Here is a 22,665-nt window from a genome sequence, read left to right on the forward strand (position 1 = left end):
ATATTCCAGACCCAGTTCTAAGTGCTTTCCGTAGATGATCTCATTTATTCCTCTTAAAAATGATCTGAGGCAAGTGTCGTACAATTATCGTACTATACTTCCTACTCTTTCTTATGGATAGGGAAACTGAGGCTCAGACGGTGATCTTTTCCAGGGTCTCGAGTGGCAGTGCTGGGATTTGAACCCAGACAGGCTGCTCCCAGACCACACTCCTTGGCTTCTCAGTGAAGGGTCCAGTATCGTATGGATGGGTGGGGAAAAGAGGGGCTTCTAGTCAGGAGAGGTGGGAATACTCATGATAAGGGGGAGCCAGGTTTTGTGGGGGGGACCCCTCTTAAAGAAAGCAAATACAAAATTACAAATACAAAATTAAAGGAAAAGTGAATATTTACTTAGAATGACAGAAATAATCACAATAAATATTAAATTTAGAAGATGCTGAAGACTATTACATTCAATAATTACTCAGCATTATTCAGTAAAAAATTCAGTAAAATACCATATAAATATGTAGAACTGTTGCCAAATTTGGGAAAACCTGTAGCAAATTTCTTTCATATATGATCTACAAGGTATCATGGCACTTTCTTAGAACTTTTTTGTTCTGAGACTAATTGTAACTACTCCTAGAATTAATGACACTTATGAATTGATGTCCTCCTGGTAATGTGGAAATGACCACCAACTATATAAGTCCTATTAAATCCAACCTAAACATATACCCAACTCAGCTTCTACTTGTCCAGATTCTATAAATAGCGACACCTTCTCTAGTTCCATCCAAAATGAGGGAGAGTGTGAAGGCGGGGGAGTTAGAGTGGCAAAAAATAATGGTTTGAACAGATGGTGGTTAAACTATTTTGCTTTTGAAAATTTAATAAACCATACGATCATTTGAACACATTGCGAGATCTTCTCTTAGTGCTTTGAAAGGGCCCCTACAAGCAAAGGATTCTGAAGCTTAACCTTCACTACCTTCCCAGTAAATCTACCTCTGCTCATGAAGTATTTCCAGGATAGAATGCAGTCCATCCTTACTGGAGTGGAAGGAGGGTTCCTAGTGAACAGCAGGGGGAGGAGGGGCTGTCCAGGCTGATGGGAAACGGGTCATGGGACATGTTTCATGGTCTTAGCTTTTGATGGCTTCCTGGCATCCAAGCTGATTCAGATGTGTTTGTTTATCCCTGACTAAAGTGAATCTTTGGGCTGATATATCAACAATTGATTTTGACGTGAATTTTGATTTTTCCCTTTCTAGGCTGCCAGCAAAAACAAGGCGAAGGTGTCTGCCAAACCACATGGTATGTTGGCAGCAGTTACCAATCAAATGGAAGTTCTGTTCATGTATTGTAATAAAGGGCCATTCTCAGCCCTGTACTATGGTGTGGCAGATGGCACTCCTTGACGCCTTGCATTTGGACTTTCTTTTTATTTTTCTCATATTAAATTGTCCTGTTGACCCCTGCTTTCCTCTCCTCCCAGGACCCTCTGCTCTATCTTGGTGTGGAATTCTTTGCTATAAATCCTTTGGATTGAGCCACCTCAGACTGGGGCAGTAACTAGAACAGATCTGTGAGCACTCGTTGATGACGTAACTCATTATAAAGTTCTGTAGCTGGGCGGTTTCTTAGAGACCCTCAGGGCCAGTATTCTGGGGAGCTCTGGAGAACTGAGGAGGTGCTCAGAGCATTCCTGTGGGGTGTGAGAGTGACCTAGGGGACAGAACTGTGGGTTCCTCCCTCTCGCTTTGATTGGTCTGGCTCCACTTTTATCTAGTTTACACATTTGAGCTCCAGGTAAGATTTTGTTGGAAACAACAGTAGTGTGTCACAGAAATATATGACCATCACTGATCTATTTTAATGTTCCTCCCCTTTACAAAGAAAAGACACCTGATGTCCACAGGATTTATATGCCTTCATGTGATGCCACCTTTGTGACTGGCGCCTGCAGCCCAGAGCCCAGACCTCTCCATCTGATGCTAATACCTTTTATCTTCCCAGATGTATGTGATGGCGTCTGTGTGGACAATTCCCACTGCAGTCAACCTTGCCCTCCAAACACTCTGGGAAATATGGGCTTTTTATGTAGGCAGAAGAAATGGCACAAGATCACTGATACCTGCCGGACTCTTACCCCCCTCAGCATCTTTGAGGTAAGATCCTTTCTCTCACATGCAAAGTGGAGCCCAAATTAGCAATGCGTATTGCACTGGATAAGAGAGAGAGCTAGAGCTCCAGGTGGCTGGTTTGCACTAATCCCCTCTCTTTACACAGAATGGCCTTCTTAACTTGGGGCATGTAGTGTGTGCTCCAGCCTCCCACACCTTTCCTGACACAAAGCAACCTGGTCATTTAGGTCAGAGCTAGAAGAGCTGTCTACCATTATCACTTATCACCACGTCCTTTTCCATTTTCACTCTTAGCTCTTTAATACCCCAAAGCTTTTCTACTCAATATGCCCTTCAGTGACCAGCTGCACCGGGCATTTCTGAGAGCTTTTTAGACATTTGGAATTCGGGCCCAACCCAGACCTGCTGAATCCAAATCTGCATTTTATCAAGATCCCCAGGTGACTTCTGTGCTAGTAAGAGAAGAGAGTTGACCTAAAGGGAAAGACTTCATTGTCAAACAAATGAACACATTTCCACGTACACTTACGTAATTACACATTAAAAAAAATCAAATTCTAATAAATGAAATCAGGTCAGAAATATTATTTCTTCTCATTTTGTGTCTTTTTCTTCTCTTCTAGTAGAGGTGTTACCTTTCTAAAGTTGAGCTCCTGATTCCTTCAGAGAAGTCAATGCTTTAGCGTTTCTTGCGTCCTAACAACATTCCCATCCCGTTGGGAGGCGTGGCCATACCTGAAGTTCCCCAACGGGACTTCAAAAGGCTGCCCACCCATAATTTGAGGGACCTGGGCAAAGGTACACACAGAGACCCGCATACCATATGCCTTCATAGTTAAATGCTTTTAATCAAGCTGATGAGCTGCTAAACAAAATTATGTTCTGCCAGCCTCCCATCCCAGATTCCATCCTGTCCCATGAGGATGGTAGAATGCCACGGCCACACGTCCATCACCCTGAACACAGGTGTCCCTTTGACACCTCTCAGGCCTATGGGTGAGCACACTGCTGGCAGCACAGATTTAGGGAAGGTCCTGGAAATGAGCTTGGAGTTGTTAAGTAGAAAATTCAGGTGTCTAGACGCAGGGCCTTGGGTTCTGCGTAGGTATATCCTCTGGACCGTGGGTGTGTCCCATGTGAAAGGGCAGGCTGGAGAAACACCAGAAAGGGGTACACCAAAGTGAGGTTTGGCAATTTTTCTTCTGTAAAGGCTAAATAGTAAATATTCTTTGGGTCATATGGCTCTGTTGCATCTGCACAACTCTGCAATTGTAGCACAGAGTGGCATAGACAATAGTTATAATGAATGAGCACGGCTGATTCCCAATAAAACTTCATTTACACAAAGTAGGCAGCCAGCCTGGGGCCATCGTTTGCTACCTCTGCTTTAAAGTGTGGGACCCAGAGCCTGAATCTGTGGGAGATACCCTCTATCACTATTTTCAGTCATTCTTTTATCTTGGTGTTCCAGTTGACTCATTCCAATCTAGTTCAGAATTTCTATTTTTAAATTATGCTTATGTCTCATGCTTTACCCCTTGGGAGGAATAAAAAACAAGCTTAAACGGCACTAGAAACTTACTTATATGCACAGGATATACCCACAGTACATATCCACAGAAGGGGTCTGAAGTGGTATGCTAAAGATAACAGTTGCTATTTGGGAACAGGGGCTTCAGGAGTAGGCAGCTGGCAAGTTGGGACTTCCATTTTCTGCTCAAACACCTTGGTGTTGGGCAAATTATTCCACAGCAGATGTGACTCTGAAAATGTCAAATAGAAAAACATTATGCAACGTCCAATTGTGTAATAAGGTTGCCCTACATTTCAGTGAAGGTGCTTTTACACTTAAAGCAAAAGTCACATAATAAAGACTTCCTTCTGTTTGTCATTTCTTAGGAGAAGTTAGGCTCGGCTCCACCATTTGCAGAAACTACACGTATAAATATTTATTCCCAAAAGTCGGAGACCATTACGGATCTGTTGATGCAAAAGTGTCCGAAGGATTTGTCCTGTATCCTTGCGAACATTCAGCATTCTCCCCGCATCCCGGGAAACATCGCTGTCATCGTGCAGCTCCTATACAACATCTCCACAGCAGTGGTAACAGACGTCGACGAGGCAAAGATGCAGGTGACTGGCCTTGAGTATCTGGGGAGAACTTTGTGTTTTGTTTTAGGTTTTTTTGGTGGCAAAGGAAAACAGGTTAGCGTCTATGTGAGTTTTTTAGGGTCTGAGGAGATCATGGTTTTCACCTCAGTACCTCCAACACCTACCTAGCATGGTAAGTGTTCACTAAATCTTCACTGGGGAAAGAATGAATAAATAATGGAAAAAGTGAATACATTCAATCAACAAACATTTAGAGAGAGCACTTACTGCGTGCAGGATTGGACACTGGAGTAAGCTTTTCCAGTGTATATTTTGGCTACTGAAAGAAACCCCCTGAGGATCATTCTAGGTCCTGCAGAGAGAGACTTTTCTCTGTGAGTCAGAACAGGTTGCTAAAATGGAAAATAACTGACTGCAAAGAAAGCAGCCATACATCTCTGCTGCAGAAATGTGAAATGGAGCTGGACCCATTCCTTTTGTTTTTGATGTTTGAAGTAGAGGATAGTAAAAGGGAGGTTGAGCCTCTGGGTCAATCTCCAGTTTGATACATTCCTGTACAGGGTCCTGCACACAGTTGGGATTTAATAGATGTTAGTTATGTAGCGGGTACTCTGACCAGGGTAAGTGAATTGCTAGTGTCGCCCAGGTGTGAAGCGGAACTGATGACGGGAGTGAGCATGGTGAAGGCTGCCTTCTTGCCTGTCTCACTGCATGACTGGGGAGGCATTGCATAGATGGGAGGAGGGCAGCTCCCTTGTAGGTCTATTGTCCAACTCAAACTCCAGCGGCATGGGAGTTCTCATTAAGATGCTGATTCTGATTCATTAGGTCTGGGGTGGGGCCTGATATTCTGACTCTTTAAGAGGTTCCCAGGGGATGCTTATGTTGCTGGTTGGAGGACCACCTTTTATAAAAGTGAAGCTTGAATGTCCTGGCAGATTCAGAGAGGGGCTCCGTACTAATGCCGGTTCTTCATTGACAGAGTTACAGCACCATGGCCAACCACATTCTTAACAGCAAAAGCATCTCAAACTGGACCTTCATCCCTGAGAAAAACAGCAGCTGTGTCCTGCTACACTCAGTCAATTCCTTTGCAAGAAAGCTACTTGTTCACAAACATTCCATTGACATATCGGATGTCTTCATTCATACTATAGGCACCACCGTATCTGGAGAGAACAGTGGAAAGAATTTAACCTTTTCAATGAGAGTTAATGACACCAGCAATGAGGTCGCTGGGAGGGTGCTGATCAGTAGAGATGAACTTCGAAAGTTGCCTTCCGCTTCTCAGGTGGTCAGCATTGCATTTCCAACTCTTGGAGCCATCTTAGAAGCCAGCCTTTTGGGAAAGGTCACTGTGAACGGGCTGGTCCTGTCTGTCATTTTGCCCAAGGAACTGAAACGAATCTTACTGACTTTTGAAAAGATCAGCAAGTTAGAGGAGAGCAGGACGCAGTGTGTTGGCTGGCACTCCTTGGAGAGCAGATGGGACCAGCAGGCCTGTCAAATGATCCAAGAAAACTTCCAACAAGCTGTCTGCAAATGTAGGCCAAGCAAGTTGTTTACCTCGTTCTCCATTCTTATGTCCCCCCACAGCTTGAAGAGTCCCATCCTGATTTACATCACGTACATAGGACTGGGCGTTTCTATTTGCAGCTTGATCCTTTGCTTGTCCATCGAGGCCTTGGTTTGGGACCGAGTGACAAAGACCGAGATCTCGTATTTACGTCACTTGTGCATCGCTAATGTGGCGGCCACCTTGCTGATGGCTGATGTGTGGTTCATCGTGGCTTCCTTTCTTAGTGGTCCCACGACACACCACGATGGATGCGTGGCAGCGACATTTTTCGTTCATTTCTTTTACCTCTCTGTGTTTTTCTGGATGCTTGCCAAAGCACTCCTCATCCTCTATGGAATCCTGATTGTTTTCCATACACTGCCCAAGTCCATCCTGGTGGCATCTCTCTTTTCAGTGGGCTATGGGTGCCCTTTGGTCATTGCTGTTATCACGGTTGCTGCCACTGAGCCTGGCAAAGGCTACCTACGGCCCGAGGCCTGCTGGCTCAATTGGGACACAACCAAGGCCCTTCTGGCCTTCGTGGTCCCAGCTCTGACCATTGTGGTTGTAAATCTGATCACAGTCACAGTGGTGATTGTCAAGACCCAGCGAGCTACCATCGGCAGTTCCATGTTCCAGGAGGTGAGAGCCATTGTGAGAATCAGTAAGAATATCGCCATCCTTACACCACTGCTGGGACTGACCTGGGGATTCGGAATAGCTATAGTCATCAACGACAGATCCCTGGCCTTCCACATTCTCTTCTCCTTGCTCAATGCGTTCCAGGTAAGTCCAGATGTCTCTGATCCAGTCCAAAGTGAGAAAATTCAGGAATATGTTTTGCGATCTGGAGGTTGTGGCATCATATCACTTTATAAAACACAAGAAATTTAGAACAGCATATTGGGTGAGGAAATAAGCTTTTACTCCAGAAAGGCCTGGGTTCAAATCTCGACTCTTTCATTTGCTAATGTGCAGCATTCTCCTGGGATATTTGCTTAACTTTTCCAAGCCATAATTTCCTCACTTATAAAATGGGTATAATCCGCCCACTTTATAGGAGTGTTTGGAAAAATGAAATAAAATAGTGAATGGGAAAGCACCAAGTACTAAAATGACCTAAAGTTCATAAATAGACTAACAGTAGGCTGAGATGTTACTGTTTAGAAGTTAAACAATACCACTTCCCCCAAAATCTAGGTGTGTAACTGGAGGTATTTACACGTCCACATTTACATATATTCTATTTAAAATTTTTCGTTACCATTGGAAACCACCTTATTTTAATGAAGCAAACCATATAGAGTAGTATTAAAGACAGTTTGCCCTCTACTCTCCTCTCTTATCTCACCTCTGTGAGTTAAACCATGTTCACAGTTTCGTGTGTCCTTGTTGAATTTTCTATTCTTATATTTTCACATAATATAAGGGTTAAAAAATACTGTATAGTATTATGCAACTTACTTTTTCAGTTAAAAGTACATCCTGGCATCTTAACGGGTTACTATGTTCATATATTACATATATATATATATGTGTATATATATATCTATATCTATATCTCTCTCTTTCTCTCTCTCTCTCTCTCTCTCTCTATATATATATATATATATATATATATATAAAGAGAGAGAGAGGGTACCACAAAATTATATACACATGACTTGTAGTCATCTTTTGTTATCAGTATATATTAAAGTGTTACAATTTGGATACAGTTTTTTCCTTTCTTAAAATGTGTATACATTTTTTTGGCACCCTCTGTGTGTGTGTGTGTGTGTGTGTGTGTGTGTGTGTGTGTGTATAAAATCTTTAATGGCTTCATGGTATGGTATTCCATATTCAATAATTCTTTTCTTGATTGAAATTTTTTTCTTCATTTCTTTTCTGTCACAGTGTACCAATGCGTTAAAGTTTATTATAGTGAATGTTAAATCTGCAGATAGCAACTAATTGAAAAGAAAGTTTTGATTTTTTTTAAAGACCTCTAAAATATTCGTATTGAAAATAGGCTTATTTTCAAATTAACATTTTACCTAATGGATAATAGAGATTTTAACTCAAATATTTTATTGTTTTTCTCTTTCAAAATTTAAGTATAAATGATTTCATTTTGTAATGAGCATTTCAATGCCTTGAACATCAAAGAAAAGTTCATCAAAGAGAACAATCATAATATTAATCATAGTAGAGGTACCTTATCTTTGAAATCTGTTTTGTTTCTTGCATTTCTATAGGATAGATTAATGGTACCCTATAGGTTTTGCATAGTGCTTAGGAATTATCAATTGCCTTGCCCATGTTTATGCAGCTAGTCCCTGGTAGAACTGGGACAAAAACCTAGCATTCTGAAATTTCTCTTCAGCATATCCCATGGTTATTTGTCATGAACTTAATGAGTCCATGTCTTACTTCTCAGCATTTTCTTTTCCTCATGTCCCTTGGGGCCATCTTACCTGTGATTATTGTTTTGGACTAGGCTGTGAGCACTTGTATTTTGGTACCATTAGCTCCTTTACCTGTCATAACAGGATCAGCTTATAATTTCAACTCAATTTCTGCCTCGACTTCTGGCAAGGAGGAGGGTGGGGCCCCTTTAAGTACCAGTACCAATGGGACAGTGAGAAGCTAAGAGCAGGGTTTGGGTGAAGGGCAGACACATGGACAGGCATTAGGCAGTGGTGTGCTGGAGCTGGCTTGTGCCGGCTCAGGAGAGCTGACTGTGATATTCTCAGGAATTTTGTGAGCTGGTTGTAAACACAGACATCATTAACAATTAAATTACATACACTTGAAATTAAATCACTTAGATTAAAAACAAAGGTCATACATCCTCAAAACACATCACTTCCTAATTGTTTTCTACATTTTCTGTGCTCTTGAGGTTATTTATATCTATTGTATCTGTAGAATGAAAATACTATATAATGATGTGCTCATCTCTTCCTAACTCCATGGTCAGTGATGTCATATTGCTAGATTTAAATCAACCCTGGTGGGAATATTTAACCATGGAGACTGGTGAATGCCACCGTGTTTGCCCCGAAATAAGACCTAACTGGAAAATAAGCCCTAGCATGATTTTTAATAAGACATCCCTTGAAAATGAGCCCTACTGGTACAATTTAGGAGAATTGATTATTGCTATGTCCCAGCATGTCAGTGGTCAGGGCATTCTTGGGAGGAGGGAAAGGACAGCCATAGATCTAGTGAGGTGGGAGGCAGGAACAACTGCGGAGGAAGAAGCAGGGTGAGCAGAGTCTTAGAAGGAACTGAGTCGAGGGGCAACTGAGGCCGATGGAACAGACGGAGAAGTCAGACTCCTGAACTCACTGAGAGGTCCAGAAGATGTAGGGGAAAGGCCCTTTTAAAGGTTCCTGGTCCTCGACCCATGGAAGCACCTCCACCGGTTTTGAAGCTCAACTATCCCCATTACTAGGGGAGGATTGTCAGACAGTCAGTTCCTGCCTTGAATGCTACTTTGTCAATCCATAACTTCTGGTTGGTATCCTCTCTTATATTTACTGAGGGTACTTGTGGGCTGGGTAAGGTGTGGGGACGCATATCATAACTAGGTGGTTTATAAACAACATAAATTTATTTCTCGAAGTTCTGTGACTTGGGAAATCCAAGCTCAAGGCATGTGCAGGATTCGGTGTCTGGTGAGAGCTTGCTTCTTGCTATCACCTCACATGGTGGAGGGGACAAGAGAGCTGTCTGGGGCCTCTTTTATCAGGACAATAATCTCTTTCATGAGGATTCTGCCCTCATGACATAATCACCTCCCAAAGGCATGCCGCCATATACCTTCACACTGGGCGTTAGGATTTAACCTATAAATTTGAGGGGAGGGACACAAACACCCAGTCTATAGCAATAAAGCACTCATTTTAAAACCTGGGAGAACACCCTGAGATTTATCTGTTCACGTTGCGCTTTATGTATGAAAAGAGATGCAGAGAAACTGCTACCACTGAATTCCTCTCAATCAGAAACTGAGCTTTATGATTGCTATTTTCTCCAAATTTTCTGTGTAACTTTTCCCAAGGGGCCACAGATGAGTGTAAAGCGATCCTGGTGGAATATTTCCCTGTTACATATTTACAGTTACACAGATGCAGATTGTACAATAAAGAAATTAAACACACGCACACACACAAATACAGAGACATCATATTTATTATTTATGTTGTACCAAGCATTATGCCAAATGTTGCAGATATAAATTTAATTATTCCAACCTCAAAAAATTGAAAATCTTACAAGGAAAGAAATTCTTCTTAGTCCTTGAGCTAAAGGAAGATACAGTTCTGTGGTGGTGGAGGAAATAGACTAGAATTATGGTGCCCAGATCTTTACAAAATTTATTTCCTGGGAAATATTCATGGAGATTCTGATTTAATGTGTATTCCTAGTGCCCCAAACCAGACTGGCATGTATTTGTCCCAAGCATTTTTGTACAAATGATACTTTGTAACATGATGGATCACACCATCAATAACATTTTGCTAGTAGACCAATGACAGGTTTCAATAGTTATCTTATAGGCTAAGAGTGTCACACAAAAATGCAATCAGAGAGAAGCACTCTAAGCTTTGAGGTCCTACTGGACTGGCTGAATGGAGAGATGTGTTTTCGTGCGTTTGGGGAAATGGATGAGAAATGGTCATGCAGGTGACTGTGAAGTCCTGCACCTCTCAGCTGAGCTTCTACAAATCATGGCAGCAGTGGGCTTGGTGTTGTTTCTGCTGAAGACCGCCTGGTTGTAACATCTTTATTATTTTGTGTTAAACCCACGTGCTTTGACAGACCTCTGCCTGGGTAAGCGTTCCCATTTGATTATGAGATCAGAGCAGCTTGACACGGATGCCTAATCAAAGGGCATTATCTCACCTCTCTTCGCAGGTGAGCCAGTGCCTGAGTGACCACGCCTTCAGGGGAAATTTTGTCTGATGAACGTTGTTATCAATCACATTTTGAGAGTAGAGTCTCTGAGCTTCCTTGTCCTTATTTGCAACATGGGATGACCACTTAGCCTCTTTATTCCAGCGTGGTTTGTGCCACTACATAGGAAAAAAACAAACAAACTGAAAACTCAAATGGACTATAAGGGTAGAGGAATAACCTTCTTTTGACTTTAATGGTGTCCATCTCTATGGATGACAAGAGATATGAACGCTAATTCATTCCCTCTATAGCATCACATTCAGAGTACTTATTTTTCAGTCCCCATTATGTGCTTAGACACTCAATCCGTTTGGGGTCCTCGCTTTTCTGAGGATCCATGAATTTGATTTTTCTTTGCAAGTTTTTGGTTGTGGATGGGAGAAGGAGACTGAGGGTGCTAATCAAAGCTGAGCATAATTGCTTTTGCTTTTTTTCTGTGGAAGTTTCTTTCACTACTGATCCTTCAGCGTCTGCAAGGCTGCCATCTATTGCCTAATATCTCCTCTGACTCTTGCTTGGACCATTGCATTCTGGTGAGATACACAGTTCCTGAGCAAAATACTTTTATTTTGCTCAAATTAAAAAGAAATTCCTATAATATTTTTGTATGAATCAGGGACCGTGGTCTGTTTTGTTTCCTCAGGAATCCCAAGTGTCTAAAACTGGTTGGCGCAGGGAAGGTGCTCAATCAATATTTGTTGAATGCATGAATGTATGTGTTGTGACCTTAAAATAAGAAAGTCGAAGATTAAATAACATTTTGTTTTCATTTTATTATTTTTGTCAGATGCAAAATAGCAACTGATAATTAGCGCTGGTATTTCTGGTTATTTTTCTTATTATTTTATAAATGGCTCTTTTTCCCTCTTCTGTCTTTCTCAGGGCTTCTTTATCTTGGTGTTTGGAACAATCCTGGATCCAAAGGTACTGTAAATTATTCTTGTTGTTTTTTTTCTGCATTATCAGTACTTGGCCCTGAAATGGTTACTTGCAAAGCCCGCTTACTGAGGGTCTTTCATCCCAAGCATTTGTGCAGACACTTGAACAGGACATCACTCTTATTTATGATGCAGGTATTGCCGGCCATCTTTGAAGCTCTTATGGGTCTAAACATTTTATGTATATTAGTGCTAATCCTTAAAACAATCTTGGGTATTCCTATTTTCAGTTTTACGGATGAGGAAACAGATTCAGAGTCATTAAGTAGCTTGCATCTGATTGCTAAAGAACCCACTCTAACTAGCTGAAGCAGAAAAGAAATTTATTCAATCTCACGATATCATCTTTGGGAAAGTCACTCTTTGGCTTGAAAGCATTGAGGCTACACACTAGGAATAATTCCAATTTATAGCACAGAACTGCTCCAAATGAGACACCCTCTCTACTTTGCTGAACAAAGAAGCATAGCTCACCAAGCCAATGCCAACAGTGGATGCTAAGCTAGAGATGCTGCTACTGTTGAATTAGAGATCACCTCCATCCTTCCTGTTGGGGACCCCTGACACCTGTTTCTTGAATTGTCACGTCTGATTGACTGAGCCCAGGCCACATGGCTGAATCTTAGCTACAAGGGAGGCTGGGAAAGTGAGTTCCTGGCTTCTACCTTGAAGAGTAATAGACTCAAAGAAGGGAATTCTCCAAATACAGAGAGTGTGTATAGGTAGTGGGTGGTGACAACAACAAGTAAAAACTGAACAAATAAACAAAACATCAAACGTTTAGTCAAGCTTCTAAGATCACCCTCTTACCGTTGTACTGTACTACCTCTTGAAATGAGACAAGCAAATAACTCTCTCAGAGGTAGATGTAAATACCTTTACTGCAGGGTTTATTTTTTAATTAATTAACTAATTAATTAACCTTATTATCAGTGCCATTCTACTATTAAGTTAACGTGAAAGGTTTGTGAAAGAGGCATTTCACAATTGTCCTTTCATTTTCTTAAGAGGATGCCATAACCTAATAAAATTATTCAGAGGTGAAAGAGTATTATTCTTTTAGTCTTGATATTTCTGTGTGCTAGCTGTGTGTGCCATCGAAGAGTTCCTTAACTCTGATGAACCTCACTTTCCTCAATGATATGCTTTCCCTGCCTTTTCTACTAGATTATGGTAAAGAACAAAAGCGATTTTCCAAGTGCAAACACACAGGAAGCATTTAAGGTATTAGGTTGTTGTATAACATGTTAGTATGTTTTTTATTAATCTAATACCACAACTAGTATTTGTAGCCAAAGCACCAGCAGCAGCATTATTACTTATTAGTGTACCAGTGTTAGGTGTTGTGAGATGTACAAGGAACACTAAGACATGGAAGCTTCCACCAAGATCAAAACCTCTTACATTGAAAATTATAATGTAAAAGGTAAATGCTCAAAGGTGTCATTCTTCAGAGACTAAAAGTTGTACAATAATCCCCTCTATCCCCAGGAGATGTGTTCCAAGACCCCCAATGGATGCCTGAAAGCACAGATAGTACCAAACCTGATGTATACTATGTTTTTTCTTACACGTACATTTTTATGATAAAGTTTAATTTATAAATCAGGCACAGTAAGTTAACAACAATAACTACTAAAAAAATAGAACAATTATAACAATATACTATAATAAAAGTTACGTGAATGTGGTTTCTCTCACTCAAAATATCTTTACACTGTACTTACCTTTTCACTTAAAGGAAGCATTTACAGCTTCTCTTTGGCATATTTGAATTGCCAGCATCACGACTCATGCACCTTGAGGCCATTGTTAAGTAAAATAAGAACTTGTTGCACACAAGCACTGCGATACCTTGTGACAATCAATCTGATAACCGAGGCTACTAAGTGACTAAGGGGCATGTAGTACATACAGTGCAGAAACACTGGACAAAGCGATGATTCACGTCCCTGGCAGAGGGAGCAGGACGGTGTGAGATTTCATCACATTACTCTGAACGGCACACAATTGAAAACTTATAAATTGTTTCTTTCTGGAATTTTCCATTTAATATTTTTATACCACAGCTGACTGTGGGTAATGAAAATCAAAACGATGGAGAAGGAGGAACTCCTATATACACCAGTAATCTTCAAACTTTTAGGATCGGTAAAAACCCGCGAGCATATATCTCCAGATGGGTTTATTATTAATTTACAAAATATGTATTATGCACATTATGAAACACGGAATTAAAGAAGGATGAGAGGAAAGAAATTTAAACAGAGGCTCCAGTGTGTCTTCACATGTTTCAATGGAGTCTTGAGTGCACAGATCTAGACCCCGGGGAGTTCCTTCCCTCTTTGGAGCCTGTGTGTGACAAAGCACACTGCATTTTCAGGGAAGGAGGAAGTCACTCTGAGTGAGAGGAACTTAGCATACATTAACTGTGAAGACAGAACTGCTACAAGGCCTTGGAAGGTGATGACCATTTTGTACAGCAAAAGGGATAAGGGAGTAGAAATAAGAAGAACGTGCCTGAATACCGCAGGAGAGATTTAGGGAAAATGACAGGATGATCTGGAGTCAGGGGTCATGAACTCAACTCCTGTTTCTTTCTCTTAGTGGTTCATTGCCTTTGCAAGCTACTTAATCTCAGAGTTTTTATTTCCTCAGTTGTAACCTGGGGTTAATAGTACCTATCACAGGGTTATTTTTTGAATAAAATGAGATGACAGGTGTGAAAAGCATTTTAAAGTTATAAAACAGAATATGATTGTTATTTATTATTTTTATTTTCTCGGTTCCAAAGGCCTTTGCTACGTTGTATAGGATTCTTTTTTTTTTTTTTTTTTTTTTTACCATGGTTAGGCCCTCTAGAATGGGATGTTTGAATAGTTGACAAACTCTTCAAGCACTCCCCCCAAATACTCCCAAAGCTATGGTATGTCAAGGAATCCTCAACCTTGTGGCTAAGTGTATTTTGTAGATAGTGGGTTCATATTCAAGGCCCTGATTTTAAGTCTCCTATGCCAGTTCCACTTTTCTTATCTCTCCGCATTTCCTCATCTTTTCCCTGATCCCTCCATATCCCACCAACAGGACATGGTTGGTAAAACACTCTCCCTCGCCGCAATATTTGCCAGGCCCAAGTACATGTGTCAATTTCTTATAATCTTTTAATTCTTAATTCCTTTCATTAACTATCCAGATAAGAGAAGCCTTAAAAAATCGAGTAAACTCTGCAAAATGGATCTCCAGAATATCAGAGGTAAAGGCTTTATATTTATTTATTTCTTTTTTGGCGGGGGGAGGGGAACAGGACTTTATTGGGGAACAGTGTGTACTTCCAGGACTTCTTTTTTTTTTCCAAGTTAAGTTGTTGTCTTTTCAATCTTAGTTGTGGAGGATGCTGTTCAGCTTCAAGTTGTTGTCCTTTCAGTCTTAGTAGTGGAGGGCGCAGCTCAGCTCCAGGTCTAGTTGCCGTTGCTAGTTGCAGGGGGTGCAGCCCACCATCCCCTGCGGGAGTCGAACCGGCAACCTTGTGGTTGAGAGGACACGCTCCAACCAACTGAGCCATTTGGGAGCTCAGCGGCAGCTCAGCTCAAGGTGCCGTGTTCAATTTTAGTTGCAGGGGGTGCTGCCCACCATCCCTTGTGGGAGTCGAGGAGTTGAACCGGCAACCTTGTGGTTGAGAGCCCACTGGCCCATGTGGGAATCAAACTGGCAGCCTTCGGAGTTAGGAGCATGGAGCTCTAACCACCTGAGCCACCGGGCCGGCCCTCATTTTTTCATTTAAAAGTTGGACAAGATAACAACAGTGCTGGAGTTTCTGGCATATGAAGTGTCGCTAAAACTATCACTTTAACGCTTATGGTATGGAGTTTTCAGAATTGCCGAGCGAGTGCTTCTTTGAACTGTTCAGATTCTTTCTGGAGTCCTGGGATCCCATCCAAAGAGATGAAAGTAGACTTAAATGCGTTTAGAGGAGAATGACACAAGGGCAGGTCCTTGAGGAGTGAACCTCAAAGCATGTGGCAGGAGAGCTGGTGATGCAACAGCAATGACAATGAAAAGTCTCAGGGCCCTGTGACAGCCCACTTGTTCTTTACGACTCCAGTTTGTTGAACCACATCCAAAGTGTGAAAATTCCAGGGAAACAAATTCGGACCCAACACAAAGCACTTTCTAATAGATTTTCAAGAGGGGCAGCCTATCACAGAGTTGTAGTAGAAGGTTAGGGGCCTGTTCAGTTGTTGGATAGTTTGCATCCTCTTTCGTTTATCCTCAGTCATCTCCTGTAATTTAGAAACCATGTAGTGTTGTTATGCAAAGGTGCAACCCATCAGCTGTTTTGAGTGAAGCAAAAACTGGAAAATTTTTCAATGATTGCCAAAGGAGATTCAGGGTCAACTCAGCAACAAGAGCAGATGCCATCTAGACTTTCCTATGCCAACAGCTGACAGCATCTGCATGGGTTAGCATGGGCTGGTGTTGCAGGAGATTTGCATGGAGAGGGATGGCAGCTCATTCAAGAGGCTGGGCACCCTGTGGCCCTGGGTAACAGCATTGCCTGGACCCTAGATGCCTTTCTTTTCCATTTCCCCTCCCTAGCTTTTTTCTGTAGCCCTTCTCTTCTCTTTTCTTTTTCTTCCCTTCATTTTCCTATCCCCTTTTGCCTTGCTCTTACAAAAGCTTTGATCTTGTTCCTAGTCCTTGGTCTTCATACCTGGGAGACTGCTGACCATTCTACATCCTGTCCTTCTGAAAGACAATACCTCCCCCCCAAAAAAAAAAAAATCCCCACCATATTTTGCTGAGAATAAAGCAGTAGTTCTAAAGCAGTGGTTGAGTACCAACCTTGGCCACATGTCAGAACTAATCAGGAAGCTTCAAAAACGTTGCCCAAGTCCCACCCCTGGAGGTTCTAATTGGATTGTGGCTTGGGTTTGGGGTGATTCTAATGTTGTCATTTGGAAATCCACTCAACTAAGCTTTCCTGAGTATCCTAGCATTGTAAATATTTTCTTCAAACCAGCCCTGTTGATGTAAGGAATCCCTACTACCTCTCTTTGCTTTGCTACCGTGCTCTCAGCAGGGAGGCCTAACTCTTCCAATCCCTTCCAATTCAGTATTGTTCCTTCCCTTATATGTTGTCAGTACTGATCCATTCATCCACCACAGGGAAATTCTGCTCTTTAGTGCTATGGAAAAATAGTCATTTTTCCCACTTTCTCTCTAGGTTGGTTTTTTTGTTTGTTTGTTTTTTGTTTTTTTAAAGATATGTCAGGATCCCAGACCTTTATTATCAGTGTGTTGATTGTCTGAGTCAGTGATTTTTCAATGCTGGCTTCACCTTAGAAACACCTGGGGAGCTTTTTAAAAATACCACTGTCCCGGCCCCACCCAAGAGAAATTTAACCAGGAAGTCTTAGGGGTAGGGCCTAGTCATTGTTTTTGTTTTTGGTTATTTTTTTAAATTACAGCTCCCGAGTGATTCTAGTGTTCTGCCAGGGTTAAGAACCACTAGTCTAGGTACTAAGTAAATTTACCCTAACTTCTGGCAATCCTTCCTTCACTCTGAGTACTAGCTTTTGGCCATTGCAAGTCAGTTTTATAGGCCCAACTCAGAGGAGGTAGGCTGAGCATTTGTCCTTTCCTCCCCTGCGTTGTAGGCCTCTGGTCCCTCGGCGGCCATCCTCTACAGTCCAGATGTAACTTTTCCTCCTTGCGCTTGTCTGTGCTCATGTGGCAATACACCAGTGAATTAATGTATTACCCATCTTCGGCTACATAGACTTAAAACACAAGGATATTTTAGACTCAGGAACATTGCAAGAGGATGACGACAGTGTTGAGGGTTTTAGCACGCTAGCTGAGAAGGAGCGATTGGAAGGATAAGAGGCATTTTAGTGTTTATCTCTAGCTCTATGCCACTCAACTACCTTCTCCTGTCTTCCTCCCGAACGAGAGGCTCCTACAGGATAGAGATCCAGGCCCGGCCAGGGAGGAGGCGGATGTCTCATCCTAGTCCGTTTCTGTGTTGTCCGTCGTTCTAGGTTCTGATGTAAAGAAGGAGAAGGAGGAAGTGAAGGGCTAAAATAAAGTGCTGTAGGTCACAATTCTCCATGTGCTTTGAATCATTCTGATAATTGAAAACAGACTAATAATGATAACGCGATTATACTTTTGTCTTCAGCAGAACCTGTCTTTTGACTACTCTTGTCACCCCACCAAAGGGCCAAGTTAAGAAACCAGGCTCTACTCCTAAGTTGGGAGGTGAGTGCAATGCGAGCAGGTTCCCATACACATGCGATACACATGGCATTTCTTTTTTGTTGTTTTTTAATCACAATTTGGTTAATTCTAAGTAGAAGTGATTTTTTTTTTTCTTGATTGAAATGATTCTCATTATGCAGTCTATTCACAGTGAGCTAAGGTTAGAGATATATTCACATTTCTAGTGCTTGCACTACTGAAATTTTGGTTGTCCCTAGAAAACAATCAGGCCTGTCTGAGGATGCTTGTAAATTAGCCTGGGTGGATTTAAGAGAGAGTGAGCAGAAGTGTCAGCTCCACATGGCTGCTCCCTCTCCTCCTCCTTCTCTCCAGTTCCCCAACTCCAAGACATGTTCTATACCATCAACGACATCCCCAGGTTTCCCACTGTGGGAAATGAGAAAAGATCAAGGAATTATGATAAACACTATCAGTGAGAGGCTTCAGGGATAACATAGAAGTAAATTTACATTTGCGATAGTGTCTGAGAGACAGAGACATAAAAAAAAAAAAACAATAAAAAAAAAACACACAGAGAAGGGAGTCACAGGGGAAACAGAAATACAGAAACACTTACCGAGGGGCATGGTGACTCACTGTTGGAAGAGAGCTATCGAGATGCAGAGACATATACAAATGGGTCTTCCAACCCCCGTCTCCATGTCCCTCTAGATTTAGAGAGAGAAGACCAGACAGAGAGAAGGAGACACACATACCAAGACACCCACATTCACAGTCAGAGAGATGCAGAGAGAGGCCAAATATTGCAGAGAGAGACCCAGAGCAATGCAGAAAGAAACAGAGACACACATACACAGACTGAGATACACATAGAGACAGATAAAGAGTGACAGAGTCAGAAACAGAGAGAGACACTCAGATATGTAGAGAGAGCCTCCCACCCCATCCCAGTACGTGGGGTTCCAGCAGCCCCTGTGGCTGAGATCTTCCGCAGCAGGCCAGGGCCTGTACAGAGAAAGGAGCATTTGCCGAGAGGAAAAGAAGTGGTCCAGCTTAGAGAAAGACAAGGTTTGTAACTCAGCACTTGTAGACAATCGAACACGCCTATTCCCTGGATTCCCGAGTACTTAAAAGGGAAGAGACTCTCCATTTGCCAAGCGGGCTCTACCCAAAGGGGCTTATTGTTCCAGAAAGAGTAAACCTGTAAAGCAGTTGTCCTGAGGTTTCTGGGTCGTGCTGCTTGTACGTTAAAGCTGTGATTTTCTGTTCTCGACAAGGTCATACATTCCAGGAATGGCAGAGCCCCCAGGAGAAATGTGCTTATTCCTGTCTTCTTGCCTCTGGGGAGTATGGAGGAACCTCCCAGGCTGTGATGCTGATGAGAAGGGCATGACATGCAGAAAGGATGGAAGGCCCCTCTGTCTACCTCTGTGCTGCTCGACGTTTCTCCCTCATCAGCTGTTAATATGTATGTGACATGCTGGGCATCCTCAAAGGAATGGAAAGAAAGTGGGCCGCAGCAGGACCTTCGTCGTGTCGGGGCCTCCTGCTCCAGGCTGTGGGTCACGTTTCTCCTCAGGAAGAGCGCACTGGCTCATCTTGGCAAAGGCGGCCTGGGATGTCACCTGGCTGGATTCTGTGGGTTGCTTAGGGAGGGGCCCTCATGAATAGTAACCAAGAGTTGGACTGATTCTAAGTAGGTCATTGCTGGTTCTTGGTACAAAAGGAATCTTACTGCGAGCATAGTCCACCCCTCCATGTTTAAATTGATTGCATGGGCAACCTGGCCTGGGCTTAGATGCAACTTCTTTGGCTTCAAATACATAGAGCTTTTGAATCAGAAAGATGATCATTTTAAGTGAAGGAGACGGACGCCTGGAGTGATGGGTCACAGCTAATCAAGGCTTGAGCCAGAGGCAGAAACCCAAGTGTGCAGGCGACCCGTCCAGGACTTTGTCCAAAGCCATGGAGCCACTGAGGGACTCTCTGCCTTCTCTGAAGATGTCAAATTAACCCTCACCAACAATGGTGTGTGTTTTTTTTGAAACCTGGGAAGGGGAAAATATCATATTTCAAGTAGAGAGCTGCTCATTTTCTTAATCTTGTATGTAGACAAATTTGACATTCAAACCAAGAGCCACCTGAGAGGAGAGCAATACTATAGATAGAAGCCCTTAACAAAAAGCTGCTTTGTAAAGCAAGTAAACAGGCTGGCGCTTCAGAAGAAAATTAATGGATAAAAAAAAGAGGGGCAATGGGTAACCCCTAATTATCCTACCAAGAAGCCTGTATTGATATTACATTACAAATGGGACCAGGAGACTTACTTTGTGAATGAGGGGCATCTCTCTTTCAGTCTTACCAAAAATTTCCTCTAAGTAGGGAAGTTTGAGAAAACCAAATATATTAAGAGGTCAGTCAGAAGGTGTACCGACCTGGATAATTAGTCATCTTCCAAGTGGCATTGCTCATGTGGGACAACAATTGTCCCTGTCTCACAGGAAGTCAGAAAATGGTTTGAATTTAACATTTCCCAGTATTTCCATAGGGTCTCTTCAAGGGAAGGGAGTGGGACAGGCACAGCCTTGGTTCCTCAATGCAGGGATTTCAGTACGAAGAAATGACACTCAGAGAAATGTCATATTGAGGAGGAAATCTCATGAACCCACATAGTTATAAAATTATGAATCTGGAAAGCCTTTAGAAAAGACTGGGTCCAATTGCATCATTTTACAGGTGAGCACGAGAGAGAGAGAGAGAGAGAGAGAGAGAGAGAGAGAGAGAGAGAGAGAGAGAGAGAGAGAGAGGAGACTGTTCATCTGTGTTGTGCACTGAGCAGTCACGTCTAGTATGAAAGCACACTCTACTCCGATGTACTCACTCCCAACAATAGCATGGTGGGAAAAGCATTCTACCTGGGGATTATTATTAACTAAGACAGGCCGATGGATGCTAACAGAGACACTCCGGAATTATTTGAGAATCCCTTGAACAAGCTATGCCCCCTCTTCTGCAGCCCATACCCCAGTCCACCCATCCAAGAAGATATCAATGAACTGCATGAATTAGGTTGACTGTGGAAGACTCTGGGTGGAAACCCACTCAATGTCTGTTCACACACACGTGACTTGGTCAGGTGGCTCAAGGAGAAACCGGTACTAACAGGATCTAAGGCAGATGCTTGGTTAGAAGGCTTAATGCATCAGGATCCTTGGCAAAGTTATTTAAATTCCTTAGACTGCATTTAGGCTTAATTTTCTCATCTATAAATTCAGGAAAATAGAGCCTACCTCATAGGGTTGTTATAAGTACTAAATGAATCAGTGTAGGTAAAACACTTAGAATAGTACTTGCCAAACAATAATTGGCCATTAAAATGTTGGCGGTTTTTATTAGAGTGCCTGTGAATTCATGCACAGACACAGACACACACAACACACACACACACACACACACACACACACACACACACACACACAAGCAAACACACAGCCATGCCTATGAGTTTGGATGTAGATATTCTCACGGGCGTTAGTTCATTGACTTCTAAGTAAAAGCGTTACTTAGGGGTATCAGCCAGCAAAATCTGCTGAGCTTGCCATTGAATGATCTTTTTTTCGATGTTACCATGGTTGTAATATGTAGATTCCTGCCTGGGAAAGAGTGTACATCATAGGGTTCAATTCGGGGCACACTGCATCCAAGCTTGGCTCCCCCTTTTTTTTTTGCCTACTCCATGAAGTCCTCCCTGATTAGTCCAACCAGAAGTGCTGATTCTCCCCACCTGATTTCCTATAATATTTATAACCTACAATATTTATTGTGTTATGTTGTTTGTTTAATTTTAGTCTTTTTGGGTGCATCTATTTTCTTTCCCAGATAAGACTGTAAACCTATGGGGGCAGGATTACTCTTGTTTGTTACTCACTATGTTACTCGCTTTTGTATGCTCAAAACACAGACCAAGGTGCCTTGCACATAGAATATATTCAATAAAGTCCTTTGATTACACAACGGTTTGATGATTAATGGCTTTTCTGATTCCCAAATGACTCTGTACTTAATTAGCAATCTCGATGGAAGTGACCTATTTCTACAACCATTGACTGCTTGGTCTTCATTCCTGTAAAAGATGTTGCAAACTGCCTTTCACTTATTCCTTCTTATGGTCAACACTTCCCCCAGTAATATTTAAGTGGAGGTTCACATGACATTTGGGGGCTGGGAAGATATGTAAATAGAAGACACTAGAAGTGGGCCTATTTGGTGGTATAAAGGACAATCCAAACGGGCTACCCTGTCCAAAGTCAGATCATGTGATGGTTCCTGCAAAGGGAGACTGTCTTCTGTGTCTGAATTCCCCAAGGCCATGGCCAGAGACAGAGCTCGGTAAGAATTCGTTGGTCCAGTCACTAAAAAAATAAAACAAAAATCTCCTTGGTGCTAAGATAGAGATTAGATCATGATTTACTGACCAATTTCCCAGTCATTTTTTTCCCCCAGGTTCAACATCAGTACAGGCAAAAACATGAGAGCCTTTTAAAATTATCGACAACAGTTGGCACAAGTTTGCATTTTTATCCCCCGGGTTCCAATCGCACCAGTGCAGGAGACATAACACAAGAACTCATGCGATCATCTGAGATACAGATGAGAAACTAAAGGACAAACAGATGACTCATTTTACTGGAGATGCTTCAGACAAGAGAAACCTGTAATTTCTCTTAGGTGTGCTTGACGGACCCATTGTCGAATGA

At 42.1% G+C, this 22,665-nt stretch overlaps 1 protein-coding gene across 1 annotated transcript in view; it reads left to right on the plus strand.

Annotated features, from left to right (window-relative positions):
• The window catches only part of LOC109448892 (adhesion G-protein coupled receptor F2), a 52,631-nt gene extending 30,753 nt beyond the window's left edge, over positions 1-21,878 (plus strand). Inside the window, exons 5-11 of the mRNA XM_074333938.1 lie at positions 2,004-2,155; positions 4,031-4,264; positions 5,226-6,587; positions 11,631-11,672; positions 14,880-14,939; positions 17,868-17,947; positions 19,186-21,878. Of these exons, the coding sequence (XP_074190039.1) occupies positions 2,004-2,155; positions 4,031-4,264; positions 5,226-6,587; positions 11,631-11,672; positions 14,880-14,939; positions 17,868-17,918 (1,901 nt within the window). The 3' untranslated portion in view covers positions 17,919-17,947; positions 19,186-21,878. The remainder of the gene's footprint in view (positions 1-2,003; positions 2,156-4,030; positions 4,265-5,225; positions 6,588-11,630; positions 11,673-14,879; positions 14,940-17,867; positions 17,948-19,185) is intronic.
• The last annotated feature ends 787 nt before the right edge of the window (positions 21,879-22,665 follow it).

The sequence above is a fragment of the Rhinolophus sinicus genome, linkage group LG05 (genome assembly GCF_036562045.2).
Source record: "Rhinolophus sinicus isolate RSC01 linkage group LG05, ASM3656204v1, whole genome shotgun sequence".
Classification (NCBI taxonomy): domain Eukaryota; kingdom Metazoa; phylum Chordata; class Mammalia; order Chiroptera; family Rhinolophidae; genus Rhinolophus; species Rhinolophus sinicus.